The 19071-nt window shown below is 32.9% G+C and overlaps 1 protein-coding gene across 2 annotated transcripts in view; it reads left to right on the top strand.

The window, feature by feature from the left end:
- Nucleotides 1–967: 967 nt before the first annotated feature.
- LOC132721379 (neuronal acetylcholine receptor subunit beta-3-like) overlaps nt 968–19071 on the top strand; it is a 33260-nt gene continuing 15156 nt past the window's right edge. The window contains exons 1-7 of one of the 2 annotated variants that reach the window (XM_060705676.1): nt 970–1284; nt 1752–1998; nt 3977–4021; nt 4887–4996; nt 10063–10243; nt 10833–11193; nt 17056–17629. In XM_060705676.1, the coding sequence (XP_060561659.1) occupies nt 1783–1998; nt 3977–4021; nt 4887–4996; nt 10063–10243; nt 10833–11193; nt 17056–17480 (1338 nt within the window). In that variant the 5' untranslated portion in view covers nt 970–1284; nt 1752–1782 and the 3' untranslated portion in view covers nt 17481–17629. Of the gene's footprint in view, nt 1285–1751; nt 1999–3976; nt 4022–4886; nt 4997–10062; nt 10244–10832; nt 11194–17055; nt 17630–19071 lie in introns of those variants that run through there. The other variant, XM_060705685.1, reaches the window with a different exon arrangement.

Raw genomic sequence — 19071 nt, forward strand, 5'->3', positions numbered from 1 at the left:
TCCGTCACTGTCAAGGCCATTGTGCTAAATTTCAGATTTACGGCTTAATGATAACCGCCGTATAAACACATCTGTGTATGTTTCTAAATTCAAAATTTCACCATTACCATAATTAAATGTCGAGTTCAGCTTAAGTCTGTGCTGAGGTGTGTGGATGGTATCTTGCACTTTACAGTGCCGTCCATGAACAGGCTCAATCAAACCGAGCGTGTAACATTTTCAATATTGTTGTTTTGTGCGTTCTTTATGGATTCTGTTGCTTCAATTTTAGGTTTAATTGTAAACCCTTCATTATGTCCAAATCAGTGCATTATTTCATATACATACAAGTCCATGTGTTGAGCCGTTTTCCTCTGGCCCCTTTGAAAAAATAATATTGCATCAATTTCAATCCGTTGCGTCTTTCTCTTATAAAATACACATTGTTGCAATTAATACCTGGAAAGAGACGATCCCCTTGGGAGAAAACATTACTTTTAGATAATGAATAGAATATGTTAATTGCACCATTCATTCGTTAGTAAATATTGTTGCGTTTTGCATAATTGTTATTGATTTGCAACACTAAGTCGGATTGAGAAAGACATGAAATCTAATGTCGCATGGAACGTATAACATTAAGCTAACCTTAACACTCGAAACACGAAATCTCGTTTAGTAATTATTTTCGGCTTATTTGGATTTAATAATCGGATGTATTTAAACGGATAATAAATAAGCTCGACGGGTAAGAAAATTAAAAGGAATAACACTTATTTTGTCCTTCATTCAATAAATTTCATCATTTCGTTCGTTCGTTCTTTCGTCCATCCATCATTCAATACATTACATTTCGTTCGTTCGTTAATAATCAACATTGTAGTCTTTGTGTGCATGCTACATTATGCACAACGTGAAATAAAAACACTGCGTGCCAAAACATTCACAAACACCTTTAATGTTAACACTGCTATATTTCCACGATTCTGCCGCCGCTGGCATTTATGCAAAGTTCATGATGATAAGTTAATCTGGTAAAACGATTCTCGTCTCTAAATGAACCATGCATCCTAATGTAATTTGGCTTACAAACGATATAATGATATAAATCGCAGATCTGATATTTCGGTATACAGATAATTTTGGTCATTAACATTTGTTGGATAATTGCCTCAGTGACTAGAAAAGGGTATTTATTACTATTATATTTCAATTAGACAATGGATTGAAAGGGCACAGAGGAATTTCTAGTTTTTCTAAACATATTGTTTAGTGATAGACAGACGCGAAACTGCTACATACAAGGTAGGTTCTGTTAAATTTCGTTTTGTCTTCACAATATTTTGTTTTACAATTTTGTTGCTTGTTTTTCTTTTTGTATTGTTATTTGTTTGTTCCTTTGTTTGTTTATTTGTAGAAGCTCGGGAAAGTAACATCGCGAGTTATGACTAACAAAGTCTGTAAAATATAATGAACAAACCAAAGTGTGTATATTAGTATGTTTTCAGTTTAAGAAAGAAGAATTTATTGCCAGTGTAACATTTATCTTATTGTTATCAAAAACAAATACATATTTTTAATTTCTGCAAAGCACAGAAAATACGTGCGTGAAAATGATGGTCCATCCTGCTACCGGAAGTAAGGAAGCTGACAAACTTAAATTCGAAAAAATAGACACTCAATTTCATTAGACATGTCATTTTGTGCATGTCGTTATATAAATGCTTGAATCAAGTCTATATTATTAATAAATAAATATTTTATATTTCCAGATCTCGTTTGAATAAATTTGGCTGTATAAAAATGTCATCATCCGTTAAGAGGCAATACTTTGATTGTTTTATTTTATATCTATTAAACAATGTGTTAATTTGTTCTACCGCTAACATTACAAGTGATGAAGATCGACTGTATGAGGTGTTATTTAAAAATTATAACCCAGCAACAAGACCTGTAAACAATGCCTCAGATACCGTAAATGTTGGGATATCGGTATCACTCGTTCAAATAAAAGATATGGTAAGTTAAAATATGTTTTTCTAATCTCTTAAAAATCAAACACATTCCAATCTTAAACCCGGATACACCAACTTTTCAACGTTTAAGTTATTACAAATCTGTAACACTTCCAACTACGTTCAGTACAATTATTTAATTTTTTTTTATCTTATCCGAACTCATATTGGTTCCTTATTGTGCCCTTAGGTTATATCGTGATATTTTAGTTTAATTGTATAAACTTATTAATCTACATTTAATAAAATGTATTTCTTTTTATAATGTATATGTGTCGGGAATGCCTTTGGTTTTCTACATCACAAATTACATTTAATTGCATTGTACTAGTTGATAGACCGTAGAACAATGTAATTTCACTATGTGTAATAGCTGTACGTTATTATGCAGTTTTAAATGCCACTATAAACTTGAATTGAATGTTACTAATTATATGCTTAATGGTAATAATGATTATTATGAATAATTGAATAGATATTTTCTGGAAATATTCTCATAGGTAGGTATATAAAATATTCCACACTTATTCTATGTTGAGCGTGCTAATTAATACTTTTTGCGTCCTTAAAATTCATGGTCCATGCATCTTTGTTCGTGCTTTAACATCTGCAGGAGCAGACCAAATGAAAGTCTGAGTCCACAAAGGTTTCCGTAGATGCTGTGGTCTGAAAAAGTTGCATTAGCGCTATTCCAGCATAAGCTTTACGTTATTTCGTTAATCCAGCGTTTTGTTTACTATTTTCGTATGAAATTATCAGTTTACCATGCTATTCACGTGCAATTACCAGTTATTTTTCGATAATGAAACTATTCGTCAAAGGACCGTGGGCTATCTTTTCCATTCACCCTGAGTTAAAAAAGGCACAACAACAACGGCGAATGCTTGCGTGATTATATTAAATGAAATCTATGTTTTCTTCCCCCGTTAATTTGATATATACCTTCATGCAGGAATGTAATTGATGTGTTACATTCCAAAGCATTGCTATAACTTTCAAAAATATGGAAAGAATTACAGACTCGATTTGATTGCACCTGTTCAAGAGATAAAATAAAAGGTGGAATATCTCTCATGCCTATGATGGCTGAGTTGTTCCATTCTTGCTTTCGTCAAGTTATGTTTATTTTCGACTTTTTGCTAGGCTGGGTCGCTGGGCAAAAACTAAAATGGCAAAATTCAGCCACCACACCCTCCATCCCAAGCACTGACCAATAATCAATAATCTAAAGGACTGGAAAATCCTAAGTAAAACAACATATATAAACGACATGTTGTTTGATTGTTTTTACGTCACACCCGCACAGTATAGGTCATATGGAAACGCCATGTGATAATTATATTTAATTGTAAAAGTTTTGTCCAGAACATTATTATCTCAGTAAATCATCCTATATTAATTTAAGCGATTAACTTGGCACACGACTTGACAATGCAAGCTTGAATCCGTTGAATGTTGACTTAAAAGTAATTTCCTACATTTCTAAAGACTTTCTAATAATTTGTTTAGATACTTTGCGTAGGTCATACGTCTTACGAATTGCCCAAATGAGATCTTCCATTCTGTTTATTCTCTTCAGAAGCACGTTTAAGATTCTTAGTAATTATTAGCATGAATTCTTGCATTAAACTACGAACAATGTGACACAAGTATTATCTCCTATATGGAATTTTAAATATCTGGAAAAAAGTGATCCCTTGGAAGAATTAAAAATTACAAAATTAGATGAACATTGCAGAGTCGGTTTGATTTAGTCTGTACATGATGGATAATGAAAAAGTGCAACATCCCTCAAGCCCCCTAGCATCGGTGTGAGCGGTACTTAATTTTCAACACTTAAAAATGCTTGACTCGATTATCAAATTAAACCCTGAATTCAAACGGATTTCAAGCTCGTGAACGTTTTATATGCCTCGTTCGGTCATATAAAAACTAATATTATGTTATTAATTATAAAACTAAAACTAATTCATTTTTTTCAGGATGAAACTAATCAAGTTTTGCGCACACATATATGGCTTTACCAAGTAAGACTTTTGACCTATTTGTTTTTTTAATTGTTAGTCTAATCTTTGACCTGCTTAATCCAAAAGTGTTTAGCCTTTGCTATTCTGCTGTCTAACAGGACTTTTTCCTATTGTTTTTTTTATTTTGTTGCAATCCCTAAAAATTTAAATAAATCATTCCAAATTCGATGAGACAGGACAATTACATTAGTCAGAGTTTCAACGGGACATGTTCACTTTTTATTTCCATTTTAATCGACCAACTTGAAGAACATCAATATAATAATTCATGGATGATCATGTTTATATGTAATAGAAAGTATGTCGACTTACAGGTACATTTAGTCTAAGAAATAAATGCGATTTGTTTCTTTTCTATGCATATCGAACTTGCTTTTGTAATGTTTAAAATAATAGTTTTTAAGAACGCTAATTGCACTGTTGAATGTGATGAAATTATTTATAAAAGCTAACATTTTTAAACTATCTGGATTCTTGCGTTCCATACAGAATACTAATTCACTGTAACGGTACTCCTGATTAAAAAAGCAAAAAGACAGTTTAGCGAAAATGCAAATTAGTACCATTTTTGAAATTGTACCCGTTTTACATTATTTTATTATGTTTTATAAAACATATAAAAATCTAGTGAATGACATTTTTAGCAGACGACAATTTTTCTTTCATGCAAAATACATGTTTTTGCCACTTTAGCTCTCTTGGCAATGGTTATGCTTAAAGTAAATTAGTATTTTGTTGGTAAACATCTAACATACTCTACATCCATTTTAAAAAACATTATTAAGCACATGCCATTTCTAAATAATTAAACATTTTCTGAGGCATGATGTGGCTTTAAGCAAGTCATTTTGCTTTACATCTAAAGCACTGGAAAGACGAGAGCCTAAATTGGAACCCTGATCACTATAATGGACTGAAGGAAATCTTCGTACCGTCTGATACTATTTGGTTACCGGATGTAATGTTATACAATAGGTACGTATGCCATAATACTAGCGATATACTTTTAATTTTACAGATAAAGTTAATTAAATGTAATTCACAATTTCTTTTATAAAACCAACAAAATTCAGTGCAAAAAAAGAAAAAAAAGATATAAGGAGTGTTGTGTTTACGATTGCGAACAGTACTGATTCTGTACATCGGGTGATGTAAAAATCGGAACTGCTCGACAGTTTTCCTCAAAGCTGTTTTAGTACATTTTGCCGCGTTTGAGGTTTAATTGCTGGAAAGTCTTGAAAGTGTATGACTTTTACAATGTTTGTGCGACGTAAAACCAACAATGTTTGTGCGACGTTAAACCAACAATGTTTGTGCGACGTTAAACCAACAATGTTTGTGCGACATTAAACCAACAATGTTTGTGCGACGTTAAACCAACAATGTTTGTGCGACGTTAAACCGACAATGTTTGTGCGACGTTAAACCGACAATGTTTGTGCGACGTAAAACAACAATGTTTGTGCGACGTAAAACAACAATGTTTGTGCGACGTAAAACAACAATGTTTGTGCGACGTAAAACCAACAATGTTTGTGCGACGTAAAACAACAATGTTTGTGCGACGTAAAACCAACAATGTTTGTGCGACGTAAAACCACTTATTAACCTTTAAATTAGTGCTGTTCAAATTCAACAGAAATAATTCATGCCTTATAACTACTGACAATAGATTTACTAGATCTACAAGAAACCATTTCAGGTATTAGGACCCTAATGGGCACTATAAGGAACTAAATCAAAGCACTGAAAGTACTGAAGTATACATTGCTTGATAATATTTTCCATTTTTGTCATCAAAGCCATGTTGATTTTAACCTACTGACCTCGAAAACAATAGGGATCATCTTCTGACCAAGATCTATGTCCCTAACAAGTGATTCACATGCACCAAGGTTTTTTTCTTCAAAAGTTATTTATGAGTCAAAGAAGATGTAATGTTCCATCTGTGTATTGCTAGGGCAAGCTGATAGATGAGCAATAAAGAAATCATTTTTTGAAACACCCGTTAAATGGACTGCAGTATAGAATATTGAAACAGTCATATTGAGTTTCCAGTGATGCTATCTGATAAAATACATGATCTGGCTTGAACTATACAAAGTCAATTAATTGAATCATCCTACAAGACTTAATAACCAAATTATAGTACATCTATGTACTGTACTTTGATGCATTAATAAATATATTCCGGTGCGTTGTATTAATCTCTACACATTAATTTTCAAATGCATTACTTTATCGTTAATTAATAAAAATGAAATCTATAATCACAACAATTCAAATGTACTGTAATATTTTCATTATTCAATAATTATTACATATAGTCTTCATGAAAAACCTTTCCAAGAAATCCATTTATATTGGACAGCAAGTTAACAAGGGTTTTTCCATAATCAGGTTGTGTTACCAACTTCTTAACTCTAGATGAACCATTGAGCTAAAATATTTTTTTCTATTTTTTGGCTTCTGTGACATACTTCTGATTTTCAACCAAGGTGATCCATGTTCAAACTCGAGCAAAACCTGTCACACACATTCTTACGATGTTGTGTGACAATTGGGACAAATGTGTGAACAGTAGAGTGTTAACAAACTAAATGACCAGCAGATTAGTTAACAACTGTAATGTCAGCGTCGGATACACATGGTTGATTAACATTTAACATGACATAACTGATAAATGTAAATGGTTCGGCCGTGGGTATCCGACGATGCTAAATGTGGACAGACCAGAGTTGAAATAAGATGGATGGCCGACATTCAACAATCTAAAACCTCACCTAGCCTGGGATTCAGGCGTTGATAGTTTTTGCTTATTCATAACATTTTTTTTGTTCATAACATATGCGCTTAATATTCCGTATTCGTTCGTCGTTTTGATAGTGTCGATTTTGCCAAACAGAAACATAACAAAAAATCGACAGACTGGAACCCAAGCTAACCTTACCCTGAGCCAACCTATAAGTTTCACCACTGACTTTTTCATACTGTTCTTATTACAAAAAATAACTGACATTTTACAAAGGTAATAAATTCTATGTCATAGTTATTCATTTAAACGGTTGAAAAATGTATTTAGCAGCATTTTTTTTTAAAAATATATCTAGTATTTTATTGCAAGTAAAATGTGTTGCTTGTTTATCTATTTTTTCTATGTTTTTGACGCTAGGCAGTATCATAGCCGATAAACAATTTCATACAATGTTTATTACAAAAATATTACTGATATTTTACATTGCTTACACATATAATGTTATAATCATTCATTTAGACGGTTGAAAATTTTATTTAATAGTTCTTATTTTTGAAATGTCCATTTCATCGCAAGTAAAATGTGTTGTTGTTTTTTTTATTTGGGCTTTTCCATTTTTTTGACGCTAGACCGTTACGTAGCCGAAAAAACACTTTCATGCTGTATTTATAAAAATAACATCACTGACATTTTACATTGGTAACAAAAAAGTAATAGTTATTCATTTAAAAGGTTGAAAAATAATAGCGGCTCTTGTTTTAACTAATGCCCGTAAAAATGTGTATTCCGGCTTTTCCATGTTTTTTTTTTGACGCTAGACTGTTACTTTGCCGAAAAACACTTTCATATCGCATTTAATACAGAATAGAATCATTCCCTAATTTACACTTGTTGCAAAAAGAAAGTAAATTTTAATCATTAGGATAGAAAAAAGTAGATAAAACTTATTTTGTTGGAATTATACCAATTGTATATATCATCGATTTAAAACTGATATTATTGAACCCATTTCATCAAATAACCGACAAAAACCAATTTCATCAAAAAACCATCAAAATTGATTATATTGCTGAATTAATATTTCTTTGTTTTTTAAGTGTTTTTTGGTAATTTTTTGGTGTTTTTCGGCAATTAATATAAGCAGATTAAAATAACATAATGTATTTATTTCTTAATGCGTACACTGATTTACTGTTTCAAATGATTATTTCTTCTCGTCGAATCTTGCCACATATAACTATATTTAGCTCCATACTCTGGCTTAATCGTCGACGAATTGTAATGGGTCGAACGGTCGAGCGGCCGAATCTTTATTTTTACCCGTACTGAAGCTGAATTTCAAAACATATTTCTTTTCAAAAATCTAAGGCATACAAAAGTGAAAGGAAAATCATGTGTTAAAAAAGGTGTTCAAAAGAATAGCTTACGAAATTTCTATTTTTCGAAGTCACGATAATTGCCAGTTTAAAAAAAAAAAAAAAAAAAAAAAAACATTTTCAGGTATACGCTGGTAAATTTTGTGACGGAGCTCCATACTCATTTTGTAAAACATTTTAGGGCAATTTTATTGCATAAATATAAATCAGGAATTTTATTTGATTAAATATCTATCTGAGATGTTTCGTCCCATTTATATAATTCACCGATATACACTTTCAGAACTAGCAGACGACAGGCTATTCTTATCATTGCGTATCAATCGCATGTAAAATGGTCTGACATATGGTAGGTTTAACAGTTAATTTAAATACTTTGGAGTCAAAAGATGTATTGAAATTTATATTGTGTTGAAGCTAAGATCCAAAGCTTTCTATTGGTGTAATACATTTTAAAATCGGACATTTAATCACAACAAACTAGCGGTTTAAAAAAAGCTTATTTTGTATTGTTTTAGCATAAGCGGTATCGATTTACTATATTTACGATGTATTCATTCATGCTAGCAAGCGCATGCGTATATGCGAAGTTTAACGCGTAGGTATAAACTACGATTTTATCAATGAACTGTTATTTTTTTCCTTTAAAGGAATGTAGAGTCTATTACTTCATAAAAATGAACGATTTGGAACTTTCAAAGCATTTAAACAACTTTGCAAACACTATTTTAATGATGTGTAGTCGGAATACTGCAGAATGAAGAACTAGTTTCTGTTGTTCGGTAAAACATAAACCTGTATCTATTTCTGAGATATAGCTTATAACTCTGTATACATTGCAAGCAATGTATACAAAAATTGACATCATAGGTCAGATGTATACCTAAAAGTACACCTGTATGCAAAATTTAAACAAAGTTTACCGTAAGGAAATCAAGTTATGGCCACTTTTCTGAACTGAAGCTAGGATGTTATGAGGGCCCTTTTTTAGAATTGAGGAACCTTTAAATAATCTGCAATAACTTTCTAATGACAAATGTTTTCCCATTAATTTTTGGTAAGAAACAAATAGTACCATTCAGCTAACAATCCACATAATCAAAATTATGGTTTCTACTTAAAATTTATGAAACATGTATAAAAATGTTACCCTACCCCACCCATTTTTACCACGTGTCTGACCATTTTTCTACTTAGGGAGCCTAATAAAACAAATTCTTAAAATTTACCCAAATGAGTGCCTGTTTTCAAAGTTTCCCTAAATTTTTAAAAAAGTATATTGGTTGATCTTGTAAAATATGAAATACTTTTACCGTCTAGTTTTGATTATATTACACTTTGAAAATATCAGGTACCATATGTATTACTAGATTTAGCATAATTTAGCCAATAAATACCTATATAAATTAAAAAAAAATCAAAATTAAACACTTTTTACTTTCCAAATGGGACATGAGAGATACATAAATAATGTTAAAAGAAAGAAAAAAAAAGTTGACCCTTCTGGGGATTGAACCCATGGCCCTCATTTTCAATGTAGTTAACAGTAGTTCTAGCCTATTTGAATACTCTTCAACGCGGAGGTAATGCATTAGGATGCAAATACCTTCAGAAAAAACTTTCAATAGTTATTAGTTATGACGTGATATATGACGTCATTTGTATCCAATCTCGCGCAGGAAAACTATTCACTTTTCACATGTCTTTGTGTATCGGGAAACTTGTAATATGTGTTTAACGCAACAACAAACACAGTTTAGAATCTCTGCTTGTTTTCCAGAATGTTCACAGTTCTTTATATATGACATCGGATGTATTACTTATTTAATAAATAACAATTTTAACTTTTATACTTTTGAGCTTTATTTTGTTTCTTGCAATCGCTGATTTAGAAATCTACTCTTTTTAAGTGCCGACGATTCCAAATCCGGTAAAATGCAGGGCAATGTGATTATAGATTCTGACGGTAAGGTAATGTGGTCCCAGTCGTTACAGTTACACAGTTCATGTGCCATGAATATACGTAACTTTCCTTTTGACGTACAGAGTTGTATACTGAAATTCGCCTCATGGACACACAATGGATTAAAAGTAAATATTATATTAACCATTGCCTGAAGAGTATAATAAAGCCATTTTTGTGTCGCCTCTACGGAGTAGTGGCGACATATAGGGATCACTTCTCCGTCGTCTGTCTGTCCGTCCGTCACAAAACTTGTCCGGACTACTTCCCATAAAATACTTTTGCAATTTCATCCAAACTTTACAGGAATGATCAGTACCAAGTCTATTTGTGCATATTGTCAGCATTTTCCGGTTCAATGATTTTTGTAAGAGTTATGGCACTTTAATAATTTTTTATTTTTAAAGTTTGTCCGGACTTCTTCTCTTATACCACTGATGCAATTTCAATTAAACTTTGCAAGATTGATATGTAGCTCAAGTCCTTGCGGATATTGCACGGGTTTTCCGCTTGAATGATTTTTTGCCGAGTTATTTACATTCAGGTGAACGATAAATAACGGTCATCATGCCCCTCTGTTGTGTTTTTTTGTTGTTTTTTATTGTTAATCTTTGTTTTCTCATAGTTTGATAGATTTAAGAGCATTTCTTCATCTAGTTTTGTGCTAGCATACAAAAACATCAGCATAGTGATCCCAAACTTCTTATAAAATTTCAGGTCAATCTATTAATGATGGATGACGATGTTGAAGATATTTCGGAGTATTTCTTCTCTAATACAGAATGGAAACTAGATGAATTCAAGGCTAAATTAAATCGACTCCAATATATCTGTTGTCCTGAAATCTACGTTGATATCACAGTAACAATTACCATACGACGGATTCCTTTATATTACTTTTATACCATAATTTGTCCATGTTTGTGGCTGACAGTTTTGAACTTACTTGTGTTTCTGCTACCAGCAGATAGTGGAGACAAGGTTTCACTTGGAGTTACGGTATTTCTTGCATTTTCCGTATTTATGCTGGTAATTTCGGAAAAGGTTCCAGTGTCGTCACAATCTGTACCATTGATTGGTATGTATATATGATATTAAACGATCATTTACGATCGAATTATTTTACAATGTCATCTGAGCATTTTTATAGTAATTTTAACAAACCAATGTTTTTAATACTACAAGTGCTAAGGATAAATTATTACGTTACCCGGTGCTAGAGAGGGTGTGATATTTTAATTGAGCCGTGCCATGACAAAACCAATGTAATGCGTTTGCGACCAGCATGGATGCATACCAGCTGCGCATCCGCACAGTCTGATCAGGATACATGCTTTTCGCTTAAAAACCCTATAACAAGTAGAGAAACTGATAGCGAACAGCATGGATCCTGATCAGACTGCGCGGATGCGCAGGCTGGTCTGGATCCATGCTGGTCGCAAACGCATTACGATGGTTTTGTCATGGCGCGGCTCATTTATTAATCTTACTTTTCATTACTTTTGGATAATATCTCGTTTTCTGTTTTTTGTTTATGTCTATGATACATAAAATCATATCCCTAAACCTGGGATAAATCAAACAAATTTCATCCAACACATAAACTCCCTTAAGGGCTTCACAGATTAGGAACGCAGCTACCAGCAGCCAAGGTATTCATTACGAGGCTTCAGCAGCTAAGGTTAACACGTTACAATATTCTAAAACAAAACTTCTATCAAAGAATTTTTTTATTGAGGATAGTGAAAAATTGGACAATAATAAAAATGGATGAGAATGACAACGAGGTATGTTTAAACGTTATTATTTAGATTTCTTTTTATTTGTTGTAATATTAATTTTTACAAATTATAATAATTATAAAAAGCAGAGGCAAGTTTTATTGAAGAATCATTGATACATAAAATTATAAGTGATGGATACCACGTCACAAAAATTAAAATTCTGCAATATGGAAACAGTTTATGAATGGATACCACGTTCAACTGTTCAAAACACACAACAGCGATGGATATACATCGCGTTGTTATTGACCGTTCATAATGGACGGGGCATGACGGATACCACGTCAAATATGCTACAAAACGAATCAGTATGTTATTAGATTCAAAGTCAATAAATTGCCAAAAAATTGGTTTTGTTAGCGATGGAAATACATCGCGTTATAAATTTTTTTTTCATATGGTCGGCGAAAAGACGGATAACACGTCAAATTAGCCTAAATATCGAACAACTATGGTTTTACGTACAAATTAAGTTGGTAATAGATGGATATACATCATATAATTTCTTACAATAACGATATTTAAATTTGTACGATATTATTGCACTTGTTGCTTAATGATAGATATCTATCCATTGTCAGTCAGTTAGACTAGATGTATTGTTTTCCAGCATGACTTGGCCGTAGGCCAGGGCGGAAGTACAGGGAGGACGCATGCGCAACAGACAACCAACAATATCTTTGAACGGTTGGAACAAATGGGTAATGAGACAGTGACGTCAGACACCTTCTTGCATAACTCCCTAACCTCAATTAACGCTACATTGAAGACATTAACAAATGAGGTTAATGACCTTAAACGCAAACAAAATAGGGACCATTCACCAGCGACAATAAAGAGACGCAAATTGACCTCAGCTTCATCAGGCAATGATTCCAGTGATTCGGACAATAATGATGAATTAGACCAATTTCTGGAGGAAAGTAGGGAGGCTCCCGACAGGGAAGAATGGTCCGAGCTGCAAGATTTTTTCCAGAATGCAGACGAAACAGGGGACGCTATCCACGAGGATCTTGCCAATGTAGCAAATAAAGCGTTAAGATCAAAATCAAAACCAGAGAAAACAAAACTATTACAAGACAAACATAAAAGACCAGTAAATGTGGAGAATTTACAAATCCCAAGAGTGGACGAACAAGTATGGAAGCAATTAAAAAAGGACACAAAATCGTATGATTTTGCTGTCCAGAAATGTCAACAGGGTATGTGCTTGGCACTGATACCGACATTGAAAGCCTTAGAATTATTAAAACAACCTCAACCACAGATAGCTACGGTGAAAGATCTAGTTGGGGACATATTTAAGTGTTTAGCCCAAACCATTGTGCGTTCAAATGAAAACCGCATGGAAAAAATTAAGAAAGATTTGCTTCCAATTTTCAAACCACTTTGCGACAATACACCTTCGGCCACAAATTTGTTTGGAGATAAATTGAACGAGAATATCAAGCAACTGAAAGAAAACAGAACAAGTCTTACATCAAAAGAGCCTTTTTTAGGGAAAAGGGGAGGGGGGTCATACAATCGGAACCGAACATTCAACAAGTATCAATATTCAACAACGATGGCCTACCCTCCACGAACAAATCAAAATTACACAGGAAGACAAAGGGGGAAAGGGATACAGAAAAACATGAAGAAGTAATATCAGTAAGTGAATCTTTTAAAGTTTGTTTTCAAAACACACAAAATAATTTCAAAGCCGGAAAAACTAAAGAAAATATAAATATATGGGAAAGTATTACCTCCGACAAATGGATTTTAAAAACAATACGCGGATGTGAAATTACATTAAACTCAATACCAAAACAATCTAGAATTCCAAAACCAATCAATTTTACTGTTAATGAGTGTGATAAAATTAGGCAGGAGTTGTCTCGTTTCTTAAATTGCGGCATAATTGAATTAGCTACGGATGACATCGAAAATGAATTTATATCAAACATTTTTATTAGACCGAAAAAAGATGGACGCATTAGAATTATTTTAAATCTCAAGCAATTTAATACTAACTATGTAGATAAATCACATTTTTAAAATGGAAACTTTACAATCAGCATTGTGTTTAATGAGGAAGGACGGTTACTTGGCTTCGGTCGATTTGTCAGATGCATATTATTCTATTAGTATAAGGGAAAGCGATCGGAAATATTTCCGTTTTTTCTTTGACGGAATTAAGTATCAATTTACCGCGCTGGTTATGGGTTATTCCCTAAGTCCAAAAAATCTGGACAAAAGTTTTAAAACCGGTGTTCGCACACCTACGAGCACTTGGGCCACGTTAGCGTATATTTTATAGATGATTTCATGTTTAATGGAGATTCTTTTCAAAACTTGTTTCAAAAAATGTTATAGATACAGTAAAATTAATGGACAGTTTGGGACTTACGATAAATGAATCAAAGTCGGTACTTATATCATGCAAAAAGTTTGTTTTCTTAGGGTTCATACTCTGCTCTGAGACTATGACAGTGCGATTAACAGAAGAAAAACAAGATGAACATCATTAACATTTGTTGCGATTTTTTTACGAAAAAAGAGGATAACTATACGCGAGTATGCAAAACTAATAGGAAAAATGACAGCCGCATCACCGGGGGTCCGGTACGCCACTTTGTATATTAGACCGTTAGAAAAGATAAAAGAGAAACAACTCAAAATTCATTCTGGAAATTTTGACTCATTTATGTCTATTCCAAATACGTTATTTGATACCATTCAATGGTGGATTGACAACCTTCGGAAAAGTTTTAACACAATAACAATAACACCTCCCACAATAAATATCTACACAGACGCTTCATTAAAAAATGTATGGAGCTCATGATAAAACCAATTATCTGAATACCCAAGGATACTGGTCAGTTGACGAACAAAAGATGCATATAAATGTTTTAGAACTGAAAGCGTGCGAAATTGGACTAAAGACATTTTGTAAAAAATATCACAAATACGCATGTCCGTCTTCACATTGATAATACAACTAGTTGTACATATATAAATCGTTTGGGTGGAAAAATAAAAAATTTAGATTGTATCGCGCGACGAATTTGGTTTTGGTGTATTGAAAAGAAAATACATTTATCCGAGTGTCACGTGCCTGGAGTGTCGAATACACAGGCAGACGGTTTAAGCAGAAATGGAAACGACGACTTAGAATGGTCATTAAGTGAAACAATTTTTCAAAAACTAAGAATGAAATTTCCACGATTAGAAATTGATTTATTTGCTTCAAGACTTAATGCAAAATTGCCAAAATATGTAACTAGATATCCAGAACAAAACGCATTTGCTGTTGATGCTTTTACAATTTCTTGGAATAAATGTTTATATTACATGTTTCCCCCTTTCAGCCTGATGTCGCGCATATTACAAAAAATCGAAGAGGACAAAACAGAGACAGTAATAATTGCCCCACTCTGGACAACACAGGCGTGGTGGCCAATTTTAACAGAATTAATAAACGGTCCATGCTATATATTACCAAAATCTCAAGAAATATTGAGCTTGGTACACAAACCAGGAATAAAACATCCTTTAACAAAAATGACACTACTGGCTTTCTGTATATCAGGAAAGCTTTACGAAAGCGAGGGGTACCGAAACAAACAAGAAAAATCATCATTGAATCATGGAGAATGGGCACGCGTAAACAATATGACTCATATATCAAAAGATGGTTACATTATTGTAAAGGGGAGACAAATCCCTTTGCACCGCATATAAACACAGTCTTAGGTTTCTTACAGTATCTTTACGAACAGGGTTTAAGTTACACCGCTGTTGGAACAGCCAGATCAGCAATTAGTTGTTTTGTTCGACTGACGGGCAACATTGATATAAAGGATAATGAGTTAATTACTAGATTTATGAAAGGTATTTTCCAATTAAGACCGGCACTGCCACGGTACACATCCACATGGGACGTTAAAACTGTTATAAATTATCTACAGAAGATGGACACTAGCTCGCTTCTTTCATTATCGTGTAAACTATGCATGCTGTTTTTATTAGTCACGGCACAGAGGTGTCAAACTTCACATACAATTAACGTCTCAGATATCTCTATTAGATCTGACAGAATTATTATTCGGATTACAAGTGTTCTGAAACAAACGCGACCAGGTGTACATGTACCACCAATAATATTAATTGCATTCCCGGATAACTCTCGACTGTGCATTGTTGAAACTTTGAAAGAATATCTAAATAGGACAATGCACATGCGAAAAGATAAACAGTTACTTATATCAACAGTGAAGCCACATGGTTCAGTTTCAAAACAAACTGTCGGCAGATGGATAAAAATTACAATGTTAAAATCCGGAATTCAGGAATACTTTAAACCACATAGTACAAGACATGCCAGTACTTCTTATGCATTATACAAAGGTGTTCCTTTAACTGAAATTATCAAAGCGGAAGGCTGGAACAATTCAAGTACTTTTGAAAAAATTTACAACAAAACATTCTCAAAAGATACTAATGAATTACAAATGAGTATTATTAAATGATGAAATATATAAAATAAATATAATAATAATAATAATGTCGTTGTAATGTTTATTGAGGTTTTGTTTTGTCATAGTACATATATGTATAATAATTATTATATAATTATTTTGAGTCGAATTGGAATATTTCGTAGCAATTTGCTCTAAACAATCTGTGGGGCCCTTAAGGGAGTTTATGTGTTGGATGAAATTTAATGATTAAGCTAGACCTATGTTTGTAAAAGTAAGGCGATGGTTGATTTCATCCGACACAAAACTCCCTAAGGGCTCACACGCCCGCCCGCTTCCACCCGATAAAATTGCTCCAAAATATATACTCGTAACTTTCTCTAAAAAATGAATACCTTGGCTGCTGGTAGCTGCGTTCCTAATCTGTGTGAGCCCTTAGGGAGTTTTGTGTCGGATGAAATTATGATCAACCTTCGCCTTACTTCTACGAAGGTAAGTCTAGCTTAATCATTAAATTAATATGTATCAAACGTAGAATCAAAGGAAGAAGCAACTGTTTGCTTTATTTAAGTTTACCTAAATTCAAACTTAAAACGGAAATGGTGTACATAAATTATTCCATATGATTATCATTTATCAATAGTTTTTCGTTGCTTTTTTGACATTCAAAAATATTCTGAATTTAACCAACAGGAACTTATCTGACAGTCACAATGGGAATGACGTCACTGTCCCTCTTCATGACAGTTTTCATCTTAAATCTTCACCATGTTACCCCTCATCGACAGGGTGTTCCAAGATGGTTACGATTTCTATCCCATGACGTCCTGTCCCGTATCCTTTGTTTGAAACCGCGAGCTAAACCTTTTGTGCGTCTCTATACAAATGAAGCGGGCGTAGATATTGAAACCCAAATTGCAGACGACAATGGAACAAAGAATGATATTGCTACATTGTTAAACATGTTAGCGGGGAAACAGTATGTAGACGAACACCAACAGAAAATTACAGACGAGTGGAAATTTGTAGCCCTAGTCTTGGACAGATTGCTTTTTTGGATTTTTCTGATTGGAAACGCGCTAATTTCAGTGATCATTTTATGCATTCTGAGAGATTAAAGAAAAACAGGAATACATTTACAGAAATTCTTATGCCATAAATATATTCCTATAAGCTTTATCCGCAAACGTTTTCCCCTTATATATTAATTCTAATACTTTTTAAAGCGTTTTATGACCAACAAATAAAATGACAAGTTACAATCTCTGGTTATTTTTCTTTTTTCCCTTTTCAAACGTGTTTTAAAAGTTTAACAAATGGCAAGTCACTTGTCAATCAACGCTGTGGAATCAAATCCAGAGTAAGGATATGTTAGGATACATATCTACTTCAAATTTAGCTTACAAAGACTGTTCCTGTTGCATAAATGCATAAATGTGAATCTTATAATACGGCATATTGTTTTCAGTAAAAAGAATTATTTTGAATGACTTAGTGTTACATTGATCTTAATCTAAGAAGGACCAAACATGCGTCCTGCACATCGACCCATTATGGTTAGTATGCCTGTCAGTTAGTTAAGATTTCCTTCTATCGGTTCAAATTATACTGAATGGACTGGAAATAGCTTACGGACTGACGGACGAGCAGTTGTAAAATATTATCATAGTATGTATTACGCTAAATTTCTTTCTGTTCTTGTTAATTTTCGCAATGGGCAAAATGCAGATAAAAATGGACTTTAGGACAAAAATCTTAGTCCTTGACATTCACCTTAACACGTGACAATTTGAATGAATATCTGGAGTGCGTGGAGACAGCACTGGCACACATAATGCTAATCAAGAATTGTCCTTGCTCACCAAGAGAAATGACACAGTAAGGAGTGCATGCTAATTTGTGAACCTTAATGCTATTTTCCCGGAAAGGAAAAAAGTACAAAAAAAATATCATTGTTAATTTACCTCGACTACCCTGCCTCCTCCAAGTTGAAAAATGAATTGGAACATTTGCATTCTAAATGAAAAATAGTATGTTCGAAGTAATGAAACACATATTCAGTGTTACCATACTTTTGAGAGGTGCTTTTGATCACAAAAGTTAAAATATTTTTCTCCATTTCCATCATAAAGGAAGTCAATGGTAAAACAAGGATTATGGTCAAATGTCCATAATACGTTTTTCGCTTCTTGATTTTATCATTCCTAGAGTTATAGAACTTTGACAGACAAAAAATCAAAGTTCTTAAATTGCTGATGGTCGGCGGATTTTAATATTAACATTATGTTGTAAAGGCGTTGCATCTTTTTCATTGATAAGTCCATGATTTAATAATTCAATAAAACTATTTTACAAGAATACATACGTTACATATAGTAATGACCATGAAAATTGGACTGTTACTTTGTAACTTTATCCGAAAGTACAAACAAGAATATGGAAAATTATAGAAATATGCTGAATCCATTCTTATCAATTTAGCCTTAATTTCATTTTTAAAATCCAAACTCTATACAGTTTTCAAACCATTTCTTTTGTCGATATATTTACAACTATATTCCGATTCAAAGTTATAAAATACTTGTTTGATATACACATGTACATTAAATTTATATTATAGTACTTTATAATGAAAATTTACTGTATATGTTTATATCAAAACAAACAAATTCAGTTTTATTTTCGATATTTATTAATTTAACAATTTCG

The sequence above is a fragment of the Ruditapes philippinarum genome, unplaced genomic scaffold (genome assembly GCF_026571515.1).
Source record: "Ruditapes philippinarum isolate M1 unplaced genomic scaffold, ASM2657151v2 ctg2368_1_1_1_1, whole genome shotgun sequence".
NCBI lineage: Eukaryota > Metazoa > Mollusca > Bivalvia > Venerida > Veneridae > Ruditapes > Ruditapes philippinarum.